Source organism: Delphinus delphis, chromosome 14 (assembly GCF_949987515.2).
Source record: "Delphinus delphis chromosome 14, mDelDel1.2, whole genome shotgun sequence".
Lineage (NCBI taxonomy): Eukaryota > Metazoa > Chordata > Mammalia > Artiodactyla > Delphinidae > Delphinus > Delphinus delphis.
In genome coordinates, this window is record NC_082696.1 from 5,391,350 (window position 1) to 5,417,635 (window position 26,286).

At 43.1% G+C, this 26,286-nt stretch overlaps 1 protein-coding gene across 2 annotated transcripts in view; it reads right to left on the reverse strand.

Annotated features, from left to right (window-relative positions):
- Positions 1-2,875: 2,875 nt before the first annotated feature.
- PACRG (parkin coregulated) overlaps positions 2,876-26,286 on the reverse strand; it is a 514,683-nt gene continuing 491,272 nt past the window's right edge. For both annotated transcript variants that reach the window (XM_060029677.1, XM_060029676.1), the window contains one exon: positions 2,876-3,357. In XM_060029677.1, coding sequence (XP_059885660.1) covers positions 3,197-3,357 — 161 coding nt within the window. In that variant the 3' untranslated portion in view covers positions 2,876-3,196. The remainder of the gene's footprint in view (positions 3,358-26,286) is intronic.

A 26,286-nucleotide genomic window follows, 5' to 3' on the forward strand; every position in this document is an offset into this window, starting at 1 on the left:
TTACCTAAACTTTGCAGCATCTGCTCAAATCTGTGTTTACCTGTTACTTTGTAAGGTACCTTGGTTTTCCATCTCTCACAGTTATATTCCAATGTTTGTGAGAGGCTCTCTTGGACGCCAGTCCCTCCTGCTTGGCCAGGTTACCCTCGGGACCTGCCGTAAGTGACCTCAGAGCCATCTGCCCTCTACCTTGTAAACCAAAGGGACGCTCTCATATTCACCATGCTTTGACTTGTGCTTAAATTCTGATGGGCCAGACAATAGGCTGGGGAGGGCGAGAGCTCTCAGGGGGCAGCCTGATTATCCTGCTAGCCTCTCGAGAAAACCTCCCTTTGGAAGGTGTCAGCGGGCCCCGTGGGCTAACTTCCTCCGAGAGGCGCATTCTACCTCGCACGTTTCACCTTCAGCTTCCTCTTTCAGCTCACCGTCTTCTGAATCCTCAGGAGGTACAGTGTTCTAGGCAATTGTTTTTCTTCAACAGATAGACTGTCTCCCCACTTGAGAAGCTGCTGGGGGCTTTCAGCTTCCTACTTTTCACAGCCTTTTACATTTTTGCACACTTTTGAAGTTCCCATTATATGCCTCCTCGATATCTTCACTCGTGAACATTTCTTCTTCGGCTGTGTTTGATTTCCTTTTCCTGATTGGCTTTTTCCGTGATCCCTCTGTTTTGCAGTCTGGTGATGACTCTCCACCATCGAGGGCATTTGCTCAGGGATTTCCCGAGCTCTGAGCTCTGCCACCAGCTTCCATTGTATGAGACGCCTTCACCCACCCGCTGACCTGTGCCGACCACCGAGGGGAGGGAAAACTTCCCTGCGTGGCTGGGACCCTCTACCCCTTCACCACCATCCACTCTCCTGCTCCGGGTAACTTTTTCTCTGTTTTCTGTGTGTCCCTAGGAACAGGGAAATCACCTCCTTTGGTTAAACATGGGGCAGAGGTGACAGTCAGAAAAAGCAGTCACTCCTATTTCTATACTAATAAAACAATGCATTAAAAAAAAAATCTCCAGAGAACATTGTGCAATCTTTATAGTTATTTCGGTTTTTGGCAAAATTAGTTTCTTATTACGAAGAACTCACCATTGCCAGGTAGGAAGCATCATGTCGTCTGAGGATTTTCCACATATATATTGCTTTGCTGGGGTAGAAATTAGTCATTATTCAAACGTTGTTTCTTTGAAGTAAAAGGCCAACAGGTATAAGAAACTATGCTAAGTACTTCACAAAAATCACCTCTAGTCCTTAGAACATCCCTATAGGGTAGAGTAATATCCACTTTACAGCTGAGGAAACCAGAGGCTCAGAGAGGTTAAATAACTTGCCCAAAGGCAGGACAGCTAGTAAGTGACAGGGCTGGGAAAGGAACCCCAATATTTGAATTCCACGCCAGGGTTAGGGCTCTTGGCTCAGTGGCAGGTGGGTCTCCTTGTTACCACACCAGATGGTTTTCACAAGCAAGACAGAGAGTAAGAGGCCAGGCTTGCTTCTGAGTCCCAACAGAGGCGTGGAGGAAATCCTGGTAGGAGCATTCAAAGGTACTAAGAGCCAGCGTCTTTCTAACAAATAGTATCGTGGACTTTGGGGTCACTTCGAACACATCACTGATGCCAGGACGGCAGCTCATGGGCACAATTGAACATCATAGTTTGGAGAAAAAAACCTGTCTTAACCTGTCCGTGTCTGCTTCTAGCTCTGTCTTTTCAAAGTATTATACACGAAAGCCAATTTTTCTTACCCGGTCACACATCTCCGTTTATCCTAAAAACTGCTTCCAGAAACTAGGAGGTAGGTCCTGGATGCTAGGTTTCATATCCTGAGCCCGTCATCAGGGAAGATGAATAATGAACCAGTTTTCAAACTCGGTGTTTGCCTTTGGAAACTTGTGTCTTAAATAATTAGTGACAGCAATCTCGAGGCAAAGGGTCCGTTTCCCAGGGGAACACATTTCATTTCTTCACTTTTGTGCAGAAGCTGCCCTTTGCTACAGAATGAGACACTTCAGGCTATGCATTCTGGGAAGTTACAGCATTTCTCAGGTGTGCAGAGCCAGGGGTCCATCGTTCTGAAGCTTTCCGGGCTGAGTTTCAAATGCCCCGAGCTCACCGCCCCACAGACCTTCAGCGCCCTTGTCAGGGCTGGCACCTTACGCTTGCTCTTCTCTTCGGACACCTTTTTTCTTTCCCAGTTGAATGAAAAAGTGCATGTCTTTTGTCTTTTTTTTTTTTTTTTGGTTTCAATAAAATTCCAAAACAGTGCCATCAGACCCACCTAGAGGTGCAGTGAGAATCCATCAAACACACCCGTGGGAGGACGCCAAGGAAAGGAGAATCGCCAAGAAAAGAATAGGATTTGTTTCAAGGGGCGATCATTAAGATGCTTATAAGTCATTTTCAAAAATGATCGAAAGCCCTAAACAAAACCGCTGGATAACATTTTGTCAGTAACACCGGGGTCCTGAGATGCAGGATGTCATAATACAGAGGCACAAAGATGCAAACTAGCTTTTTTTTTTTTTAAAACAACCACGTTTACCATGTTGCATTTCACACCTAACCTTCCCCTTCCCTCCCTCCCTGTCTCCTCCCAATATAAGCTGGAAAGCCCCTGCAAACCCAGATCACCAGTGGGCTAGGAGCATCTATTATTTTTATAGCTGAGGTTCATAACGGGCGGCAAAACTGTCCTCCTGTAATGGGAATATCGACTCCACAGTTTTGTTGGATGTCAAAGCACACTGTTCTGCACAGCTGCTGCTGAACGGGTGCTTGTCGTCCACGACCAACACCTGTTAAGCAGTCAGCACCAACGCTTCCCTTCCAACCTTTGACAACCACCCTCGGGGCAGGCAGACACAACTGCTGAATTGCGTATGAAAATTGTAGTTTTATTGTCTATACAACTGAAGGTTTAACTCGGACTCCTGCTTCTTTCCGAACTGTATAAAGAAGCAATTCTTCTCCTAGAACAAATAAGCACAGTACACTATTGTAATCTAAGAAACAGGCACTATTTGTGTATTGGAAAGCCTTACTCTCAATAGGGCTACAAGTCCAACGGCCCATGAGCCACTCTTTTAGCAGCTGTAGAAAAGTGAGCCGTAGAAGTCACAGATAATGAGATGCTAACAGCAGCAGAGACAGATGATCAAAAGGCTAGGAGAAGCCTTCCTCGAATCCCAGCTGTTTCCACCGCTAATTCAGCAAGCACGACTCATAGGTAGGGACCATGTACTTGATGTTGATGAAGGCGTCTTCTCCTCCGGAGCGCTCGAAGGCCTCCAGCGTCTCCTGGATCAGGTCACCGATGTTCTCCCGCTTCTGCTGGCTGTAGTCGATGCCGTCCCCGGAGTTTACTGGGTCATGAAAACACACAAAGAGGCCCGTTATTTCTCCGCATTTTCCCGAAGAGTCCTGTACACTCATCTAGGCATTTTTCTCTGAATGCTTGTCATGAGACACAAGCAATTAACATTATTACACGATCCTGTAGAGTTTTAGGAGTGGTGACAGATATACAAAAGTACAAAGTCCTAGAATGGAGCTGATGAAAATTCATCTAAACTAAAGAAATCAGAGAGTAAATGAAAGTGAGGTGATCATGGTTACACAACAGTTAACAAGTCAGGGAAATCTCTCTCCTAAATCTGGTAATTACATCGACAGTGTTCTCTTGGACCTTGACTTCTTCAAAATCCCAAGATGGCATGTTTAGAGGGAACCGTCCATCACCAGGTTAGGTTGCTGGCTCTATGTGATTTCAAATGGACAAACTTTGGAGTGAGGAGCTTAGCCCGTGCCCATGTCTGCGGCTTCTGTACGTGGGGTGAGCCCCACTCCTCCAGGTATCACTAAGCCAGGTGTGCAGCCCTCTGACGGCACCCCCATCACTCCGGATGCAGGTGGGGAGGAGGAAACAGCCTCTCCTGCCGGGACTGGTCCTGGCGCCTCCCTGAATGCGTGGATGCCAGCCATCCGTTATGGAAGCATAGAGATTGGTGCCACTGCTGGTTTTGGAGTCTAAGTCCAGGCAGGCGGGCCACCCAGGGGGGCACCGGGAGGACCCGACCGAGGCCTCGTCTCCCAGAGCCCTGAGTGACCACTCAGCTGCCTCTCAGACTCTGAGGGAAGGGGGTCCTAGGCGTGGCCTTCGATGGCCTCGGGGTGGGGGGGAACCTGGGTCTGACGTGCTTCACCATACACAGCCCGGTCTCAAACCATTTGGATGAGAAGTATCTGATTCCGCTCCACCTGTGAGGTTACCCAAGTGCATGGGGTCAGCCCCAAATGGGAGACCCTCTACTTCAATCCAGAGTATAAAAACTCCACAATTTTCTCGAATAATAGTCATTACATGCATGGAAGTTGCATTTCCCGCCCAGACTTCTAAGGGTTTCAACACTGTTTATTCTCCCAGTAAGCGTGTCACGTCTGTGCCTCTGCTGGCATTACCCCCACCTGACCTGTGATGAAAGGAAAGGGCCACAGGGTGGGCTGAGAGGCCCCGGAGGCCTCAGGATAAACGGCCTGAAGGCTCAGGCCATGGGATGCTGCAGGGCGAACAGCTGCAACTTGAAACCGTGCACTTTACCAGATGAAAGTGTTTATTTTATTCAGATTTCAATGTAGCTCCAAAGGCTTATCTTGCTTCAATGTGAAAATAATAAAGGGAACAACGATATTTCAAAGTTTTTTTCCCCAGTTGTTCTGAACATTTTAAAAAAGATGGAGTAATGGTTCAGACCATGAATAAAGGTAACAATTACAATGGCACACAGCATAGATAAGCAGGGTTTGTGCTTGATTTTCCCAGAAACTTGTTAAAGAAATATCACTGTCTTCCGTGTACCACAGAGAAAAGACATGGCTTTCCTGACTGGTTTCTTTTGGTGGGGGGTGAAGACAGGCAGAAATATTACTGATTTTCAGAAAGAGAAAGGCTACAAGTCGCACAGCTACAGTGCATATCAATGTTTCATAACCAATGAACTTACAATGCAAAGCCATTGTAATTAGGTGGACTTTTCCTTTCTCGTGGTGGAAGCCTTTCGGGAAAGCTGGATTGAAGTCAAAGCTTGATTTACAGAGTAGCTGATCATCTAAAATATTCATACACGATACTTGTACAGGACAAATAAGAGATAAGATGCTTGACCAAAAGCGTTCTTGCCCTGTTGTTTTTGAGCTAAAGGTAAACTTAAAAATATATAGAGAGAGACAAATACACACAAATGAAATAGGTTTGTTTGTTTGTTTGTTTGTTTTTTAAAGATTTACAGGGAGGTCTGAGAAGAGAATCAGTGCAGTTGGGGTCACCCACCAGGTGATACCAACGAGGTATCCATCCACGTGGGGGGCTTTCCAACACGAGAAGGTCTTGGGTCAAATTAAGAGAGAAGGGGGAGGAAGCTTGTGTGTGTGTGTGTGTGCGCTTGTGTGTGTGTGTGTGTGTGTGTGTGTGTGTGTATACGTGTGTGTGTGGGAGGGTCGGTCAGGCGTGTTACAGGTGTAAAGAAAAGATGCTAAGGAAGAAGGTCCAAAAGAGGGGAGGGCCAAAGCAACACAGTCCAAAACAGGTGCATCAGGGACAGGGACAGATAGCGTGTGTGACAAGGGAGACCCGTAAGGAAGGTACGTGTGAGGAACAACGTCAGCTCCCAGGATTCCGATCGGGACCGTGAAGAAGGTACAGTGAGAGGGTCTGGCTGGCCTCTGATGGCTTCTTCCCTCCAGAGGACATTCCTGATAAATTCCTCCTGCCCACGAAAGGGGTGCACTTAGGGAGGAGCCTGCAGGACCCAGGTTTGCATAGCCAGCCGAGCCCATGGCGCAAACACCCCGGGGGCACATGGAAAATCTAACTGGTGACGGTGCCCAGTTGTGACAGCCTGGATCCAGTTCCTGATGGACAAAGATACGTAAATTAATCACTAATAAATGGTGCCTTTTGTTGGCATATTAGTCAAAAGGTCAAGAACTGAATAGATCACGGGACAGACTTATTTTCCTGATGGGGGCAGAGGGGGGTGGAAAGTCTGCACACAATGGAAAGCTTAACACACCCTGTTATCCCCACTGCCTTCCAGAATGCTATAATGACAAGCAACACTTTATTTCAATAATAACCTATTCTTACTTTTTAAAAAATATTTAACTGTAGGAGTAAGTAAACTATGTAGCTTTTTTGTTTCCCAACAGTGTATAAAGCAAATGATAAAAAGAACAGAACAGAATAACAGTTGCTTGTTCAAAAAGGGAGTTGGAGTTGGAATATTTTGTGGTTGCAGAATGTGCATCACTGGGGTAGGAGAAAAGCCCAACAAAGGCGCACATCCCTTCTTTTGGGTGCTGAAGTGATGACCCAGCACAGTTTAGTGTCAAGCCACGTTGAGAGGCAGGTGAGCGGTGTGGTCTCCATTTCAAAACTGCTATATTGTCAGGGTCTTTTAGAATCTGCGCTTGAGGTAATTAGCTTGAGCTCACCATTTAAGATACATATGACACTGTTGGAAAACATACTTGTGAGAATAGAATGCTTAAAAAAAAAACAACCCAGATGGTTATGTACGATTGTCAATTCTGATTAGGAAGGTGACATTTCAATTCAGGAAGCTAGCAGTCTATTTTATGTCCAGCAGCTGGAAAGATACATTGATGATGGAAAAGATATGTTTTATTTATAACCAAACAAATAGGAGTATAACAACGGTTTAAACCAGACTTTGCATTTCGAAAGGGATAATATGCAAATAGACTAGAACAAGGGATTTGGTTTCTCTCCTTAGAGGTGCTTGTGTGCAGGAGGTGGGCAACTACTGTGTGAAAGTCCTTCTTGGTTAGGGATTATTTTAAGTATACTTATTATTCTGAATGTTGAAGTTGTTTTTTGTTGTTGTTGCTTTTTTTTTTGCGGTACGCGGGCCTCTCACTGCTGTGGCCTCTCCCGTTGCGGAGCACAGGCTCCGGACGCACAGCCTCAGAGGCCGTGGTTCACGGGCCCAGCCGCTCCGCGGCATGTGGGATCTTCCCAGACCGGGGCACGAACCCGTGTCCCCTGCATCGGCAGGCGGACTCCCAACCACTTGCACTACCAGGGAAGCCCCCTGAAGTTGTTTTTGATTATGTAGGTAGTATGTTTAAGCACACGCATCCTCATTTTCTATCTAACCCCCTTTAGACAGTCCTAGCCTGGATGCTTTCTCTTTCTAGATGCCGCTTTGGTCAGAATTGGGACGTGCGTATCCCAGTCTTTCGTCGGTCAATGGCATGCTCTCAGTGAATGAACTCAGCTCCTGATTGTGAAGTGACCATCATGACACCTCATCACCAAGGCCATCCAAAGGGAGGCTGTATCAGATGCACTGACATTTCGCATAGATACATATCTACAAGGCAGTGGCCACGGACCAGCAGCAGACACGTGTCTTGTAGGATTTCGATGAAAGAGTCTCGTAGCATTTTTGCAATTTCTAGACTGTGTAAAAGCTTTATTCTTTTCCTTTCTTCAGTTACTACTATTACAGGAAAAAATGGGGAAAAAAAAGCGCAAAATGGGGAAAAGGAAACTTTTGGTGGCCAGAGCAAGGTCTTCCCAAGTTAGTGCTGAGGTCGGTGTCAATGGCACCTTTGGCCATACCGAAGAGTGATGTTCTCTCTGTAGCCAGCGGAAGACTAGGCCCTGCAGGGTAATGCAAGATGGAAAAACAAAAGCTCTTGCCTTTGGGGAGCTTCTCCTCCAGCTGGGGGAGCCTAGCTGGCCACAGTCCCTGTAGGTCACGTGCACGCCCTATGAGAGTCAGTGTGGGCCATGCACCCTGACTGCAGAGCCCTGGCGCTATAGGCCTCTCTCCTGTTCCTTGGGTTCCCGCTGGAAACTGTGTCCTGAGAGAAGGCTTATCTGTGTGTTTTAGTCAGACACTTGAGTCCCCTTATCTGAAAACAGGAAGAGCAGTGAAAGGATGTATGGACGGCCATAAGAGGCTCAAGGAGAGTTACATTCACATTTGGATTTTTCTGACTCTAGTGTTTTTTTGGTCAATACTCTTCAATGTTAAGTGTATAGATATTGTTATAGGAATAGTAATACACAAAGAAGTCATTGGGAAATGAAAGCATTATTTAAGGCATCGGAAATAGAAAACACATAAATGCTTACTTCGGGTTGCTTATTCAACATACCTGACGTATTACTCATTTGGTACCAATGGATGAAAGAATTTATAAACTCTACCTATACTTTCTGGTCATGGCTAAGAAGAGCAGTAGGCACAATTTGGGGAAAACTTCCATTAGTTCTGCAGGCTCCTGGCTGAAGCAGCAGCAGGACAGGCTCAGCACGACCACACACTGGAGAGGCAGTGGGTCGGCAGGAAGGAAGGCGTCGTGCCCACTGCCACCTGTCATCCTGAAATTGCTCATGACTTGGCTGCTTTGCAGAGCCATGAACCAAACATGCCTAAAGAAAACACTAGCTTGGGAAACTCAATTAAAAACCACCAGAGTGAATCAGGAAATGATAAGCAATGACTCAAATGATGTCCAGACTACCATTACCAATCTCTCTTCACACTACTAACTTTTGGAAGCTCCAATTTATGAGGTAACTTGCCCTGCTCAGTGACAGCGACAGTGTGTGTCACCTCTGAAGTATACAAGAGCACTTGGAATAACTGTGGAAAGTAGCAAAGACCTCAGACAAATAAAAAGATGATTAAACTCACAGAACAACATTCCCCTCAGCCTTTGACAGCACCAGACAGCGAGCCAGGCGGAGTGACTCTCTCGGCACACCGAAGGCGAGATTACAGTCATAAAACAAGGCTTTGAACTAAATGGCTGCCGTCGGGTCATGGTTTGGCTGCGCCCTCCTTCGGTCTACCGCTTCCTGCTCTGGACATCTTTGCGCGGCCACTTTGCATGCATGGTATGTGAACGTGAATCCAGGCCAAGTCCAGCCTGAAGCTTTTCTCAGTATGGGAGCATCCATGGATATAACGCGACTTGCAGAGAACACGCCTGTCTACCATTTCCCCAGGTGAGATGCTGGCGAGCTCAGCACAGGGCAAGGACTCTGGTCCTTCCTTGTGTGCCCGGGGGAGGGGGGGCTGGACAACCTCCCTGCAGCAATGCTGAGTGGGATTTTAAAAAGTACTCACAGAAGAAACTAAATCAATGCTTTCTGGATCAGAAAAGACATTTTTTTTTTTTTTTTGGTTGCTCCAATGTTGAACTAAAACATTTCAAAAGCTGTAAAGCTCAACTGAAAGGAATTTTACCTGTCAAGACCTGTAACCAGTGCTGGCTTCAGCCACAGCTAAAGCTGCTTTCCTTCTGCCTGGATCTCAATGACATCATCTGCTCTGAAGAGAGAGGGAGCCCTTGGGGCCTGGGCTCAGGTCTCGGCAGGGGGTGTGTGTGGAACCTACTGCAAATATTATTGTGATAAGATGCTTCTTGATGACATTAAACCAGCACAGATGTTCTGTTGGATGTTTCTGAACAAAATTTCAATTTTGGGCTTAGTGGATTTAACAGTTACAAGCTGGAGATGACCTCAAACAGTAATTCCCTGTTCGCACTAATTGGTAGGTAAGCAGAAATGTTAGTTGTAGTGGAATAAAACTAATATTTTCCAACAGGTATTTATTAAAAAGATGACTCTTATCATCGAAAAAGATTTCATTAAAAAGACGATAACTCACATGAGTTTATAAATGGTTGCTTTGAGTTTTTTTCTTTTTAATTTGAATTAAGAAAGGGAGAGAAGAGACAGATCTATTTTGTCTTTTAAGGAGTTTTTCATTTCAAGACCTAGATTATATTGTCAACATTTGTTTTGCCAGAAATATCTTGTTTATTTGGGGTTAGCTTGAATCCAATTTACTTTATAGAAATAGTGTCACCTGTTTTGGAATAAAAGGGCTTTCTCCCATAAAGTTTGGAAAATTACAGTGGAAACAATTGTAAATTCCAGTCTGATCCTTTCTGGAGATGAGGGAATGGAAGAGGAAGGGAGGAGGGGAAGACAAACTAGGAGAAATTTCATTTTTCTACATTGAATAAGAGAAGAAGCCTTTTGGGAAGATGTTTTGAGGTTATCTGCTTTTAGAATCCTAAAGAAATGCTCTTTCACTTTCTTTTTTTAGCTTTGCTATGTTACTTTGAGGACACTCATCTTTTTTTTTTTTCCTTAGTGATAACATGTGTCACCCTATTCAGAATTTTGGGTGTTTCCCTGTTTGGCCCAAGCTTAGCCACGGCTTCCTTGGCTAACTTCATATTCTCTTGGAAAGTGATTGTTTTCAACATATCCTTAAGTCTGACTGTACAATGGATATTTCTAGAGTGTTGGTTCATGGCGGGTGTGAATCAAAGTTGCAATGGTTTTGCAACCAAAAACTTATAATAACCAGAGCATATGTCATGCTAGAGATGCCCAAAGGCTTAAACACTCCAAATCTCCTCAGATCTTGTTGACATTAATGAAATTCATAAGATTTCTTTCCTCTGAAGATAAAAGCTTTGAAGCAAGACCTCGATTCCCAGCTGGATGTCTGTCTCTCTCCCTCACCTTTTGACGCTGGAGCTGGGTGACTAAAGCAAGAGGTTCCTAAGCCATCGTAGATTCGAAAGCTCGAGGAAAGGTTTTCATCTCAGAATGGGGGCGGTGATCACTTGTGAAACTAAAGATATCATGGATCTTGGCCCAGTTGTCAATTAGATATTTAAATGTTCCTTGAGACAGACACTGAAGATTTCTAAACAAATGCCACTTTGCAACGGCAAAGTAGACTTATTCTGTAGGGAGCGAACAAGGATAACGTCGGGGTGCAGTGAAACAGTGGAAGTAACACTGAACTTCAAAGGCAAATAACTTGCCATACAACTTTTCAAACCTTAGTAGCCGCAATGTTCAATAACTTACTAGATGGTTAACTATGGACAGGTTACTTAATTTCTCTGAATCTCAGTTACCTTCCCTGTAGAAAGAAGGGACTGAACTTTGGGTGATCTCTGCTCATCCTAACATTACATTATATAACATCACAACACAACTTTGGAATAAGCTTTTGGAAAGGATGGTTATTCAATGGATGCACAGTATTTCAACTGAAAAGATAATCACAAAGCATCTGTGTAATTCTTCAAAGTAAGTCACAGATCTCATAAGCATCGAATTCAGCTTTCAAGTCAAGTTCTAAAAAAACCCAAAGGACCAAGGTTTATATAGTTAGTTCTAGTTTAGAAAGAGAACACTGTCAAAAACTCGAATTGTTTGTTGACACACTACCAAAAATTATTCCATTCTGCTACTTCAATACGTCTATGTAGATTTTGACTTATTAGAATAAAGACCAAATGTATGGGTTGGTTTTCTAAATATATTCAGTTGACAGTGATTTGGTCAAGACTACAAAAAAGCAAGTTAGGCTCATCTCTGATTATTGACAATTTGACTTGGAAGTTATACTGAGAAAAATAGGTGGGTTCACCAATTTATCCCTCTACAGGATAATTACAACTCTAGATTCAGTGGCCATTGAATTAAACTGCATTCCGAGTTGTGAAGTAGAAGTGTATCTCTTTTCTTGTTGGTCCACATGATTCAATGCACATTCAGTGAACATTCAACAGAAAAGGGGCAGAGAGTTCTAAGTCCAGCTCTTGTCCTAAATCTATTTCCTGCTGGCTTATCTCATGGTGGAGTAATAATAACAGCAATAATACTAGCATAATGTCATTTAACTCTAAGAATAGCCCTATGAGCTAGATACTATTACTGTCGCAGCACAGGGAGCACACTGAGGTTCAGGAGGTGAAATCACTTAGTAAAGTGACACAAGCAGTACATGATTCTGGGATGCTGAGAAAGAGAAACGGTGGGAGGCATATGCTGGTGTGCAATGAGGAGGGTGATAGGAAGATCCAGAAGAGAGGTCTAAGCATCCTATGCCGTAGTACTTAGTGGAGTCAGATGCCTGTGTGGAGGCCTTCAGGTGACTCCTCCGCGCCCCCTCGTCCCGCCCCCACCCCCACCCCCCGGAGGTAAACGCTGACTTTACTGGTAGCGTGAGCCCTGCCTCTGGGCTCAGAACATCAGCGCCATCTTCGCCTCCTCCTTCCCTGTATCCAGCTTGCTGTTGTGCAGTGCACGGTGGGTCTGCTTAACACATCCAGTTCCAGAGCTACTCTGGCCCACCCTGGGTGGTAGCGAAGAGTCTGTTTGGTCTTTCAAACTCTCCTCCTCCTAATTCACCCTGCAGATTAATTTTCCTAGTCACTTTCTCTCCTGAGTAATAAGCAACATTTCCACGTTGTATGATGGATCAAATTCAAATTCCTGATACCCGGACCCTCTGTCTCTGCTCTCCCTTATGAAGTCAATCTTATATTTTGCTCCTTCCCAACGAGACCTTCTGCTCCACTCAGACGTGGATTTCTTCCTAGCCTCAATGTGTGCGATTTTCATTCATGTCTTTAAAAACCGCCGTAGGAATATGCTCCCCCTCCCTTCTGGTAAGTCCCACCTTACTTCTTTTCAAGGCCGGTTTGGGATGTACGTCCTCTGTGAAGTTGACTCCGCAATCTTCTTTCTTTCTTTTGGATCCCTAGAGCTATGGTCAGTAATATCTCCGCCTCCCTTAAGTACGTGTCACTCCAGAACCCTGAGAAGCGCTTTGTGCTGCTTAGTTTTCCTACATTGTACCACCTCTTGAAGGATAGGTTTATGCTATAAACCTTGTTCATTGGCATCAAATACAAATCAAATCTTTGTGAAAGGGATGAATGAAAGAATAAATTACTGCTTTGTGTGTTTACTGAATCCAGATACGTTATAAGCAAATTCAGTTCTAAGTAAATTGTATGTTAAAAGTAGTGCCCAGGGCTTCCCTGGTGGCGCAGTGGTTGAGAGTCCGCCTGCCGATGCAGGGGACACGGGTTCGTGCCCCAGTCCGGGAAGATCCCACATGCCGCGGAGCGGCTGGGCCCGTGAGCCATGGCCGCTGAGCCTGCGCGTCCGGAGCCTGTGCTCCGCAACGGGAGAGGCCACACAGTGAGAGGCCCGCATACCGCAAAAAAAAAAAAAAAAAAAAAAAAAAAAAAGTAGTGCCCACAATCTGCCCAATTCTTATTCTTTATTTACAAACTTGTGAGTTCTTATCCATGGAGATAGTACTTATGTGGATTCAGAAAGGCTGAGTATACGTACATAGAGGGTTGGTGTAGTTAGATGGCCTCATCTCTTTTCCAAAATCCTCCTTGATTTAAAGTGGGGTTTACTTGGATCACCCTTAAATTTGAGAAGAGGAAACTTTCTTTCTCCAGAATGAAAAAAAATCAGATTATCCTATTTCATTGAATACCTAAATTTAATATCTAAATTTTGCTTACTATAGTTTCTTTCCCAGCTACATGATAATTTTCAGTCAGGCAAAGAAATGTTTTCAGTTGGAAAGGAAATACTGAAGGCTGCTTTCAGGGGTGATGCAAACCTATTGGAGATAATTTTACTGCTTTTAGACTGATGCTGGAAACTTTCAGAAATGGACCAGAATGACAGTTGTTATCATGGCTTTTCATTTCCAAGAAATATTAATGATACAACCCATTTTAAATTCTAAATTCTTTTTTGTATTTGAGGTACAAAAATGAAAAAAGAAATCTCAGATTTCTAGCAAGTTTTATCAGCAAATGCAGTAAAGTATGGGCAGATGTACTTCTCAGATTATCTGTGTTAGAACTTTCATCTTTATGGTGAACTCAGAACTCAGAAGCCTGTGTGTGTCCACACTGGTGATCGCCATCACAGCAAAGTTTGGTTAAATCATTTTAGATGAATACCTGCGCAGCGGGGCACAGAGCCACAAAACAAGACCTTTATGGCCTTGATGTATCCTTTGTTCTACTGCAGAAAATAATTAAATAAAGTCACTAATGGTGCTCACAATGAAAAAACACATCACCCCGTTTCTGCAGATCAGATGATTCCTCGATTATCTACGATTTATCTCAGCTTGCCTGAACTAGCTACTCTTTGAAAATTCTAAGATGAATTATTGAGTGCAAAATCTAATAGATTTCCAAGCCATTAGCTGTAAATTGTACCGCGTGAAAACCTTTCTCATCAAATGAGCTCAATTAACACAAAAATAATATATTTAATGAACAAATCAAAGCCATCTGCTGGGCTGAACTGAGTTAACGGCTGTGTAAGTGACAGAGTTAAAGCCTTTCACGATTGTCTCAGTTTAAAAGAACCTCGCAGTGTCCGTCAAAGCTCTGACTACCAGCTTTCATCAGTGCCTACGTTGGTTAGTTCAATGTGGCGGGAGACATCCACTCTGCCACCAGGCACATTAATGCAGAGCACAACCGGCAAATACTGAGCTCGCCTGACTCCATTTTCCCAAATGTTCAGGGCTTTGTTAAAGTCCAGTCAAAGTTTGGGCTGTGTGGGAAGAAAAAGAGAGGTATCGAAGTCATGGGGACAAAATGAAAATGTGGCCATTTAATTTGCCCTGTCAGCAAAATCGGGTTTGCACATGAATTGAAGCTAAAGCTTGTCGGAAATGCTGATAGGTGAAATATGCTGACTTTTGATACTTTTGAATAAAGACTGTTTATTGGCCTGTGTTACATTTTTATCTCTTAAAATTCCTCAGTTTAGTGCACACAGTTACTTTCCTCTTAATCAGGCTTTTGGGGATAGGTGAGTCCAAACAGAGCCAACTGGAAACAAGCAACAGCATCCCCACGGGGTTGAGGCCATGTGCACAAGGATACGCCCTCAGCCTGTTACTGAATCTCTGGCTGAAACAGGTGTAATAATACCTTCCTGGAAGGAGAGGTGCAAGGATAAAATAAAACAATATACGTTATGTCTTTAGGAATATAACAAGCAATTCGTATTACTGTAGTTTCTGTGATGCCAGTATCCCATTTTTCAGGTAACAGCAGATTGCCTATGATTTAACTCTCCTCTGGGTAGGACAGGAAGACTAGCCCACAGAATACCACGGAGTAAGGGTTTTGCTTTTATAAAATGGGTTCACTCTACAGCCCCAGAAAAGGAGCAGTGGGGAACTGCTTTCCCTTCAAGTCCTGCAGCAGAGTGAGTTTACAGTCAGTTGTCTGGACTCACCATGAACACAGTGCCGCCCTGTTGGGGATACTTGTTACACGGGCGTAGGTTGCTCTGGTCTAGATGGGTTCCTTGGACCCTGTCTGCAACATGATCAAGGTTCCTGGTTGCAGGGCTTTAGAAGCAAACGATTTGTGGCATAAGCTTACACTCACCAGTTGCCCTCAGTCCCCTTTCTCCCCGGGTAGAGTTCAATATATTGGTGCCTAAATGAATGGGGGAAAGACCAGTTCTTGTCCTCCTGCAAATGGCACTCAGGCTTGGCTCTCTGAGCCCTAGTGGCCCTGTTTCTTTCTCTTTTGCTTTAGATAATTCATATAGTTCCTATAATTCCCATTTTATATCGAGCAAGTAGCTGAATTGAGAAGGAGAGCAAAAGAGAGGAGGTGTCCTTGCCTATTTCTGATCACGAGGTAAGAGCTGAGCTGGAGAAGTGACAGTAGAACAGAAGGGAGAATGGGAGCAGTGTTCTAGCTCGTGGCTTATCCCCGTAGGAAGAGTACTGAGGCGGGGAAGTTTAGAAATCTTGCTTTCCTCTTTCCTCTATTGCAGCTAACGTCAACCCCTCCACCTCCTTCAGCACGTGGGTTGCTACTTTGGCCTCCGAGCTCCCCACAAAGCTCTCTCCTAGACTCTTCAGATCATGACCCTCGGCCCCTTGGGCTGCCAGCGGACGTCAGCTCCTGCCCCTAGCCAGGCTCCCAAATCTGACATTTGCGTAGTAGACTCAGAGCTCTGAGTGAACTGGACAAATGTCCTGGCAAGCAGGCACACGTGCTGCCTTCTCTCAGGCTGGCACCTGATGTATTAAGTCTGGAAAAACCTCCAGGTCGCTGGAGAGACCTGGCCCAGGGAGCTATCATCTTTCAACCAGCCGAGGCCTCCACACAAATCATCCCATTTAGCTCCAGCCTCTGGGAATACCATCCGCTGAGTAACACTGCCCCTCCACATGCCTCTATGGACAAGACCTACATTCTTGGATTTGAAGATCTGCTGTGCGTCTTTTTGCAGAGACCTTTGGCTCACAGAAGCAGCTCTAATGGTGGGGATTTCAGGAGTCAAGGGAGTGTGGCTTCGAGGTGCTTGTGGACAGACAACCTTCCCGGGCCCTGGGATGACAGCAAATCTGTCGTCTGCTCTCCCTCCTTGTGGGCAGGCCCCAGCTGTGGGTCAGGGTATGTCCGTGGGTGCGGGCTGTGGACGGGACCCCTCAGCAAGGGAGAGGGCAGCTGGTGGACCAGAGGCAGAGCAGAGGCTCCTTGCCCCCCACGGCCGCCCGCCCGCCTGGGGCTCACACACCACTTCCATGTGCCCAGAGCAGCGGTTGTTTGTAAACTGCTTCCCAGCTTGAGGATAAGAGGAATGTAAATCCAAGGAGGAAATCGAGAATGGGGTTCTAATTTGAACTCGGATGTAGTTGTCCAAGTTCTATGATTTCAGGAGGATCAACCGGGTGGGGTTCTGGTAGCTGAGGGTAGAGACTGGAGAACTAGAGGGGTAAACGGGGTGCTCACGTTCTGGAGGAAGAGGCAGATATTAACACCCCGATAAACCAACGACGGAGTAAGAGTGCTTGAGAGAGTGAGAGGTTCTAGCAAGGTCCGAAAGTAAGAGATGTGGCAGGGAGGAACTGGGAGGACCACCTGGGCAGGTGATCATCAGGACAGTCTCGATGAGAAAATTAAAACTAAACTGAGCCTTGAAGGCCGAGAAGAAGGCGGCTTTGCAACAAGCAGCCTGGGGAGGACGTGCTGCGCTGAAGAGAAAATGCAAGAAAGGCCTTGAGGTTGGAACAAGTTGTCCTCAGAGAGCACAGCTTCACCCGGTTATCGCGGTCATTCTTTTCAACACTGATGATACTACACGTAACTGTAATTTTTAATGACTGTTCAACAGCTCTGGGGTTGAAGGAGTGTAAAGTATGCAGCCACCCTCCTCTAGTTAGGGACATTGTCTCCTTCCAGATTTTCACAATTTTAGACAACACTGCAGTAAACATTTTTGTGCGTTCAGTCTTTTTTTTTTTTTTTAGTTCTATTATTTCCCTGAAACAATTCTCAGAAGTGAGGTTACTGCTTCAAAGAATATGAGCATTTTGTAGTCATTGGTATATATTGGTGTATATATATATATATATATATATATATATATATATATCCATATTGATTTTCAGAAAGGTTATGCCAACTTATAATGTTACCAGCCACACAGGAGCTTACCTGTTTATCACAGCACTGGATGTAATTCAATTTTGTTTGTTAATTCAGTATCTATAAAATGTTACTTTAAGATTACTTTTGTTAGTATTTTTCTAATTACCAAAGAGTGCTAATATTTTCCAATATTTTTTTTTATTTTTTTGCTACATGGTTTTTTCCCCCTTATGAGAATGATTTGTTCTTCTCTTTAGCCTATTTATTTTTCCAGTAGGTTTTACAAGACAAAGTCTCTTAACATCCTGGGAAGCTAGGGAGTGGACAGATCTCTGGAGTTCAATCTCCGGCATTCATTTCCTTTTGACTCAATCAGCACTATTTCAGAGGGCAAAGGGTGGCCTGAAAAGAGTTACTGTAACTTCTAGAGGTGCCCAAGGGCGGTAGTACCCTGGGAATTGAAAGAATCTGAGGGATTGTGTTAAGAAATGTAGGGGAAATCGCATCATCAACAGATTGCCACCTCCAGAAGGAGGGACATTAATAATGATTAGATTTCTGAAAAGCTTCTTTGCACCCTTTCCTTGTGATCACCCATCCATCTGCCCACCCACCCAGGGCTTGCTTCCTAGGTCATCCTATGAAGGACAGGCTCAGTTCCCCACCAGGCTAGTCACAGACACGACCTCGAGGGTCGTTTGGTCAGCCCTCACTGACAGTGTGCCTTAAATCAAGACTTTGGGGCTTACCTTCAAATTGGATTATTTACAAATGAGGAAATCATTGTTATTTGGCTTTGTGTGTGAAAAGTGTTAATTTGTTAAATGTTAAATTCGTGATATACTACAATTGATTTAAACTTGTGTTGGCATTTTTTACTATATGGGGAGCCCCAAAAGGTGAAAGTGGCACCAGAAAACCCAAGCTGGAGGCTGGGTAGGTCTTGGGAGACAGACTTTGAGGACGCAGACGGAGCTAAGCCAGAGCATTTGTTCTTATTGAAGGTTAAAAGACCAGTAGCGGTGGAAACTAAAGTCTGCTATTAATCTTCAGGTTAGGGACAGTGCAGACAGCTGCAACACGAGCCCCCTCATAAAGCCATGCCAGTAACCTTAACCATGACCTCCGGCGGGAGACGCACTTCAGTGGATGTACTGATATCTCTTTTAGGCACAAATAAGCACAGTTGTGTCAATTTTGTTTTGAGGTCAGATGATTAACTTGTGGGCCCTTTTTAGTGAATAATAGGGAAAAAAATGTCTTTACATCTTATTTCAGCTTAACAAACAAAACAAAGCTTTCTAGTGGGAAGAAAGTTGCATATTACATCGAGAGCGGATTTTAAGGTAAAAATAAACATCACAAAAGGACTTTGAACCTGATTGGCACTGAGCTATTGCAAGGTCAGATTAATAACTGACACGTCATTCAATTAATTAAGGTTAATATAATTATTTGGATAGATATTTCAGTACCTATGACCTTTAGTTCTGAATTATTGGGGTATTTCTTTTACTTTTTTCACCTCCTTTTATGTAGTTACAGCCTGTTACAATGTTATAGATTAAGAAAAAGCAAGCTGTTTACAGAGATCAGCGTGAAGCATTTAAAGTTGTTTTTTTCACATTGACCAGCCACTGGCAGGTCTAATCATTGCTCTCTCTCAAAGACCAAGGTAAAATAAAACACAAGAAAAACACTGCAGGGCTGCACGTGTTAGCACACTGCTACAGTCCTTACTCAGTGTTGAGTCTGTCCAGAAACCAATGATTAATCCTATAAAAAAACTACGTAACTAGGACCCCAAACATTACCGATCTAAAAAGCCAGGTGGTAAATAAAACTACTCAAAATTCTAAATTCCTTTAAGTTCTGTTAAAATTGTTTTTAGCTTGAAGGAACTAAACTGATTCACCTTTTATTAATTCTGCTATTTCCCTTAAAAAAAACCTTGTAGCTATAATATGACAAATCAGAATTTGGGGAAAGGAATAGACTTTGGGAGTCTCTACCTCCTGCAGAATGAAGTTGAAATTCTACCAAAAACGAGCTCTCAAAAGTCTACCAATAACCCAAGGGATGGTGGTGTTAAAGGAAGGTGTTCCAGAGAAAATGGCCTTGGCTGCCAGGCTCAGACTCCCAGAGAGGCCTCCTGCTGCTAGGAGGGAGCAGACGTGCCCTGCCTCTGGCTTGTTAAGCAAACTTCTGACTGAGCACAGGGAAAGCGCTACATGGTCTTGGAAACACGTTTGGGGCCTCTGGGCACAGCAGGGCACTTAATCCTTAAAGAATTCTGTGAGGTTGGCGGTGATGATGAAGATGATAGCAAAGACACATAACAATTACTCTTCCCAGGTACCGGGGTGAGTTTTACCGTGAGGATTAAGTAAGGTTACGTAAGTAAAATTTCCGTTACATACGCGTAAGCATGATACCAGTGTTTCTAATATTCGTTGTTAGTATAATCATCATTATAATATCAGTGTCAATGCCTCGTCAGAGGGAGGTGGTGAGAATGAAACGAACTAACCTATATAAAGCACCGGGCCCAAAGCTTGACAGTTATTGGGCACTAGACGGGAGTTTGCTTCTTTCACTTCCTTAATAGGGTCGATTCAAGGAGCTTATGACGTGTTCATTAACATTCCAAATCTACCCATTGTACACATGAGTAAATTGTCAGAGATGGGATTTGATCTCAGATCTATATAAAGACAAAGTCTCAGTTATTTCCATTACAACTTGCTTCCTCTCTCAGGGAGCTCAGGGGCAGTATAGTCAAATCTAGTTGACTCAGAAATTTCTGATGGTTGACCCTGTAATAACTTTAGAAAGAGGGTACCTCCTAACCTCTGTGGATTATTGGGTGTTAAATATATTTTGGTTTATGTCACTCTTTTTTCTGTATCCAGAAGAATTAAAATATCAGAGAAAAAAAGGTTTTGGATAAAACTGGAATGCATTTAAGACTTTAAAATGTGCATGTGCCTACAATAATAATAAAACATTGTTTTATATTTAACCACATGACATTACCAATGTTCAACCATTTCTGACTTACAAAAATGTCAGTTTCACGGTTTAATCTAAATTTTATTTTTTTTTAATTGAGGCATAATTGACATACAACATTATATTAGTTTCAGGTGTACAGCATAATGATTCAATGTTTGTATGTATTGTGAAGTGATCACCACAGTAAGTCTAGTTAACGTCCATCACCATCTACAGTTACAAATTATTTTTCTTGTGATGAGAACTTTTAAGATCTACTCTCTCAGCAACTTTCAAATACTCAATACAATATTATTAACTGTAGTCACCATGCTGTACCTTACCTCTCCATGGCTTATTTTATAACTGGAAGATTGTATCTCAAATTTTAATGTTTACTATGTAAAAAGAATTACCATGTAATTCTTACTGTAGGCACTAGATGTGTAAGCAGCTTTCGTATATTTAGCTTATTTAATTTTAATTCTCAACAGCCTTGTGAAGCTGGTAATGCTATTAGCCACAGTTTTACAGGCGAGGAGCCTGCAGCACAGGAAGGTTAGATCTGACTTCCAAGTATAAAATTTAACCACGATATGAAAAATAACCAAATGTCTTTACGAATCTTTTGACCAAGAAATTCGATTCTGATACATATGAAAACAAGATGAAATAAAAAATGTCATATTAAGTAATTTCTTTAACAATGGACATATTATTCAACTAAATGAAAACTCTTTTCCCTCTATATAGCTTCACAGCTTTGGAATTATCTGTGAAATTAATAATGTAAAGTTAATAATAATTTTGCATCACTGTGATTGGCCAAAGTTAAATGCAAGGATAGATATGGTTGTCAGAAAATTTACTGTAAAATAAAAAGATTATATCTGATCCTTAAAAATATTTCTTTCCTTTCCAAGTTTCCTCCAATGTTTTCTCTTCCTTGAGTTGCCATTTTATATTTGGAGAAAACTGAGATCAATACTGACAACCTGAATTTTATTGACTAATTTTAAATGTAAATTTTGTTTTTAGCAATTTTCCTTGATTCTCCACGAAAATAACTTGTTTAAAGTTACCATCCTCACTAAGTTTAAGGTTTTTTTCCCTCTGTAGTATGGTTTTTAAACTGTTTTATAAAAATATTTCCGTAGGGGATGCAAAACAGTATTATGACATAATTTGTCTTACTCCCATGCAATTTCATATAAACATACATAAAGCAGTATTATAGCAGATTAACTTTCTTATATGAGATTAAATTCTCATTAATATATTTTAATGTTTTATGAAAAATATTTTAATACAAAGAAGTACAATTTCCTCATCTATTTTACTACAGTTGTGGGTTTTTTTTTTGTTTTAGATAATTTTCATTTAAAAAGTTGTTTCCTGAGCTTCCCTGGTGGCGCAGTGTTTGGGAGTCTGCCTGCCGATGCAGGGGACACGGGTTCGTGCCCCGGTCCAGGAAGATCCCACATGCCGCGGAGCGGCTGGGCCCGTGAGCCATGGCCACTGAGCCTGCGCGTCCGGAGCCTGTGCTCCGCAGTGGGAGAGGCCACAGCAGTGAGAGGCCCACGTACCGCGAAAAAACAAACAAAAAACAAAAACAAACAAACAAAAAATGTGGTTAGTACTGTTGTTTTCTTTTCATGGTTATCTCTTTTATATTCTTCACTGATGTTGAAAAAAATGATTTTCTAGATCCTTATTAACTTTCAAAAATGATTAAAACGTCCATTAAAAATCTCACAACACGGTAAGCCTATATTCTTTATGTATTTAGAGCAAACATACATTAACGTGTCACACTTTGAGCATTTGTGTTGACTTTCTCCAAGTCGTGCAGACTGTCATTATGTGTGTTTGTCTTATTATATCGCCTCCTTAATTCCCATATTGTGGATGATAAACATTTTAGTTACAAATATTTTATATCTTTGATCTCAATTGACCATGTGTATATGGAACCACTGAAATTTCAAAAAATTCTATTTCTGTAATCCCTGGTGTAACAGTCAACTATACAGCAATCTGGCTGAGAAGGCCGCATTGCCTTGGATCACCCAGAAATGAGCATAAAAGGCTTAATTTCATTGTTGTATGTAATTGTTGCCTCTTGTAAAGCCTGTTTGATTACTAGAAGGGAGACAAGGGCTGGGTTTGGGCCCCTAGATGTTCCAAACCACAGAGGTAACTTTGGTGCCCACGCAGTGGCCGGAGCTTGCATGGTGTGCCCACACACAGGTACACTTAAGTGTACAGTGATCCCTGGTAGGAAGGATTTAAGGCACTTCCATTCTATCATTGAAGCTGAAATCAATAGTTCACTGTTGACTCTTGTTCATGACCTCAGTGTCATTAAACTCCCCAAAGAGCGGCATGCTGCAAAGGGTTTCCTAGAAACTTCACTTGCTGTTAAGCCTTTCACATCAGCACAAATGGAAGTCATGCAAAATCTTTTCCAGTAACCTGAGTAATTTACTGATACACCAGGAAGGTGTCTAAATATTAATGCCATGTTTGATTTTACATTCAGGATCAATCTACATCTGTTTCTATCCTTGAAAAAAATCCTTGCAAGAGTGTGATTGCTTACTCATTTCAATGAGCCCTGGTCAGAAGGTAATATTCATCTTCTATAACAGTGAGCTCAAAAGGAATGAAAAAAAACTTTTTAAAGGAATCGGAAGAAACAGAACTTTGAACTGATCTTGTTGAGATTATTCAATACTATTCAAGAACATTAAGAGAGCCAACTAGGGAGTAGACACGTCATCTGAATTAGGCACCATTTAAAATAAACACTGGCCCAATGATAGTTTCCTCTTACATTTTCTCCTTCATTCTGAATATATTTATGCTTTATTTTAGTGAAAATTGTATTCTATGACAAATGTTAGTCAGTGGATTATGTTACCAAAAGAATTTGGACTCGCCGCTTGTAAAAGTGTGTGAAGAATGACCCAGACCTACCCTACCCTGCACATTCCTTCTGTTGTCAAGGCTCATCACCCTTTCCATTTCTCCTGCCACCACCAAACTTGGTCCCTGTCATCCGTCTCCAAACGTGCCTTGCTACTTCAGTAACTTCTCCACTGGTCTCTGCTGCCTTCTTTCTATCCCCTCAAATTCATCCTTTACAACCACCTAATTAAACCTTCATTAATTCAGCTTGTGTTGCATGTTTTCTGATGAAAACATTCAGAAATTTACCATTATCTGTTGAATAAATTCCAGCTTCCTTGGCCTGGCATTAAGCCCTTTTTAATGGGCTTGAGGCCAATCCTTATCTTCCAGTCTTCTCCCATAGGAACATTAGGCTCCAGTCAAATGACAGTTGTTATCCCCAAACAAGAGTAAGGAGCTGCCCACCGTTTCAACTTTCCTCATGCCACTCCTTCATGCTGGATTTTCTTCCCCACCTCTGCTTAGAAAAATCTATAAGGGTCATTCTATCTATGAAGACTTTCCTGATCACACGAAGTCAGAAGACATTTTTCTTTCCTTTAATCATTTACAAGGTGTTTATGCTTCTCTTACCACCCTTATCACCAAGAAACCCATTTTACAGGAATTGTGAAAATATCTCATTGGTAAGAATTAAGCTCATTGAAGATGGGAACCGTATTTGAATACTCTATAGTGTCTCTCTTAATACAGTAGGTGTTAAAGAAAATGTTTCTTGGAAAAATAAATATGAAGGAGTAATATTGCTTCAGGATGGAAGGGTGTCTGGCTCCCTGCAGCACCTCTATCGCTGGATTAGTGGGATGTAGGGCAGGATCAAAGCTGGCAAGCAGAGGGGTCCTCTGCAGCTGGAGCAGGACCCGGGGAGAAGCCACTGGAAGTGAGGCTATAGGGACGCAGGGATTTGAATGAAACGAGCAGTCAGTGCCTCCTAGAAGGGAAGTCAGTGTTCGCATGTGGAGGAGAAACCGTCCGCTTAAGAATCCTGGATGAGGAAAGGAGAGGACCAAAGAGGAAGATCAGAGGCACAGAGGAGGCCCGAGGAATACAACCACACCTGGCAGAGTCCCGTCCTCTCCCTGACCTTGGATTCATGGTTAAGCGCGTGTGGATCTGACTTCATTTAATGTAGCTCGATTTATAAGTGAGCGTCGCGTGGAAGGCCCCTGCTGAGTGCTCGCCCCTTGAGCCATGACATCATAGTAGTAACAATGCTAACATGTGTTGGGTGTTTGCTATTGCCAGGTGCTGAGCTGTGCTTAAATATATTACTTTGTTTAACCTTTACAACAAAACTGTGAGGCAGGTGCTATTATTATTAGCATCCTTATTTAGAGCTTTGGCAACTAAGTGTCAGAGAAATGAAGCGACTCGCCCAAGTTCTCTTGGTGAATGAACCAGGCGGCCGGGTCTGGCCTGGGGCAGGCTCGACGCGGGGGCGCGGGGTGGGGTTTGGGGCTGGGCGCAGGGTGGAGCTCCGGGCCTGCTTCTTCCCACTGGGCAGTCTGGGGTCATTTTACTACATTTTCACAGACCAACGAAAGGGACAGCAATAGCTTTAACATTTGAGAGCTTATATAACATTTTTGGTGCCTTGGAAAGTTTTCTCCCAAAAAATAGGTTTTGAATATAACCTAAACCCATTAAGACAGTCATTTGACGATTGCTCTGTGTGTGTGTGTGTGTGTGTGTGTGTGTGTGTGTGTGTGTGTGTGAATTAAGTGAATCCGGAGCTGGCGCAGAGTGAGGATGAGCAATGACTTGTGGGCGTGGGTCATCTCAAGAAGATGGAGGCAGCGTGATAAAGGTTGAGAGCAGTCAGTCCACGCGCACGGAACTTGACGGGTAAGTCTCTTAACTCTGTTGATCTTCATTTCCTCTTGGGTAAAAGGGGATCATAGTAACTTCCTCCCTGGACTAGTACTAGGTGGGAGAAATGGCAGTGAGCGTATGGTACCTGGTGGTGTCACCTTAATTGACACGTTATTATCATTGTTGGCCTTTAGACTGGTGTCAGCAGGGAGTTATTTAACAGGACAACATTGAGGAACTAGATTAATTATAAGGCTTTCTTAACTTTCATTTAATTCTACTTCAAATATAATCTTAAGTAGTCAAAAAACTAAAATCATTTCTAAAAAGAAAGATTGACGAAGTCAATGGAAAAATTAAGCGATATTTACAAAAGAAAAACGGACTCAAGACTAAACCTGTAATGACGTTTACAATCTGTAATGTCCTTAAGTAGAGTGCTTTGGAAGTACTTAGGAAAGGGAACCACATCAAGAAAGACATCTTTTAACGGATTTGGTCCTCACGTCTCTAATGCCAAATCAGGTAAGTCAGTAAATTAGAACAAACAAAATCAAAGTACAGGCAAGTGCTCTGGGCAAACAGCAGGCCCTGACCCAGAGGTCAGCCCGTGGCAGAACTCGGCATCTGCACACATGGGGCAGACACCGGCACAGAGAATTTCAAGTGTGTCAGCATGAGCCTGGTTTCCCGAGACCATTCTCAGCCTCCCATCTGCATGCCGTGGTCTAACATCGCAATGGCTTCGGGCTGACCTCGATGCCTGTCCTCCCTGATGCAGGGGCTGCTTTTATCATTTGGTTCCAACTTTACTGGCCACAGTCTTCTGATCTTCACTATGGTAAGTCACAGTTAATTGCTCTAATGAAGGGAAGCCGCTGAATAAATCACCCCCAAAGAACAGAGAGTCCTAAATTCGCTTGTATTTCTCTTTAGAATGCATTGGATGATTTTTGCTTTATACATACCCACCAAATTGTAGTTATTTTAGATATTATGCAAAGCTAATTTTTGTTCTCTGTGTATTCTGGGAAGGTAATTGGGAAAAGTCATTCACAAATGTTTGGTGTAATGGATTAGTTATTTTGTGATTAAAAAGTACTCTGTATTATTTTTCTTAGATAATCAAGAATGAGGGCTTCCTTGGTGGTGCAGTGGTTAAGAATCCACCAGCCAATGCAGGGGACATGGGTTCGAGCCCTCGTCCG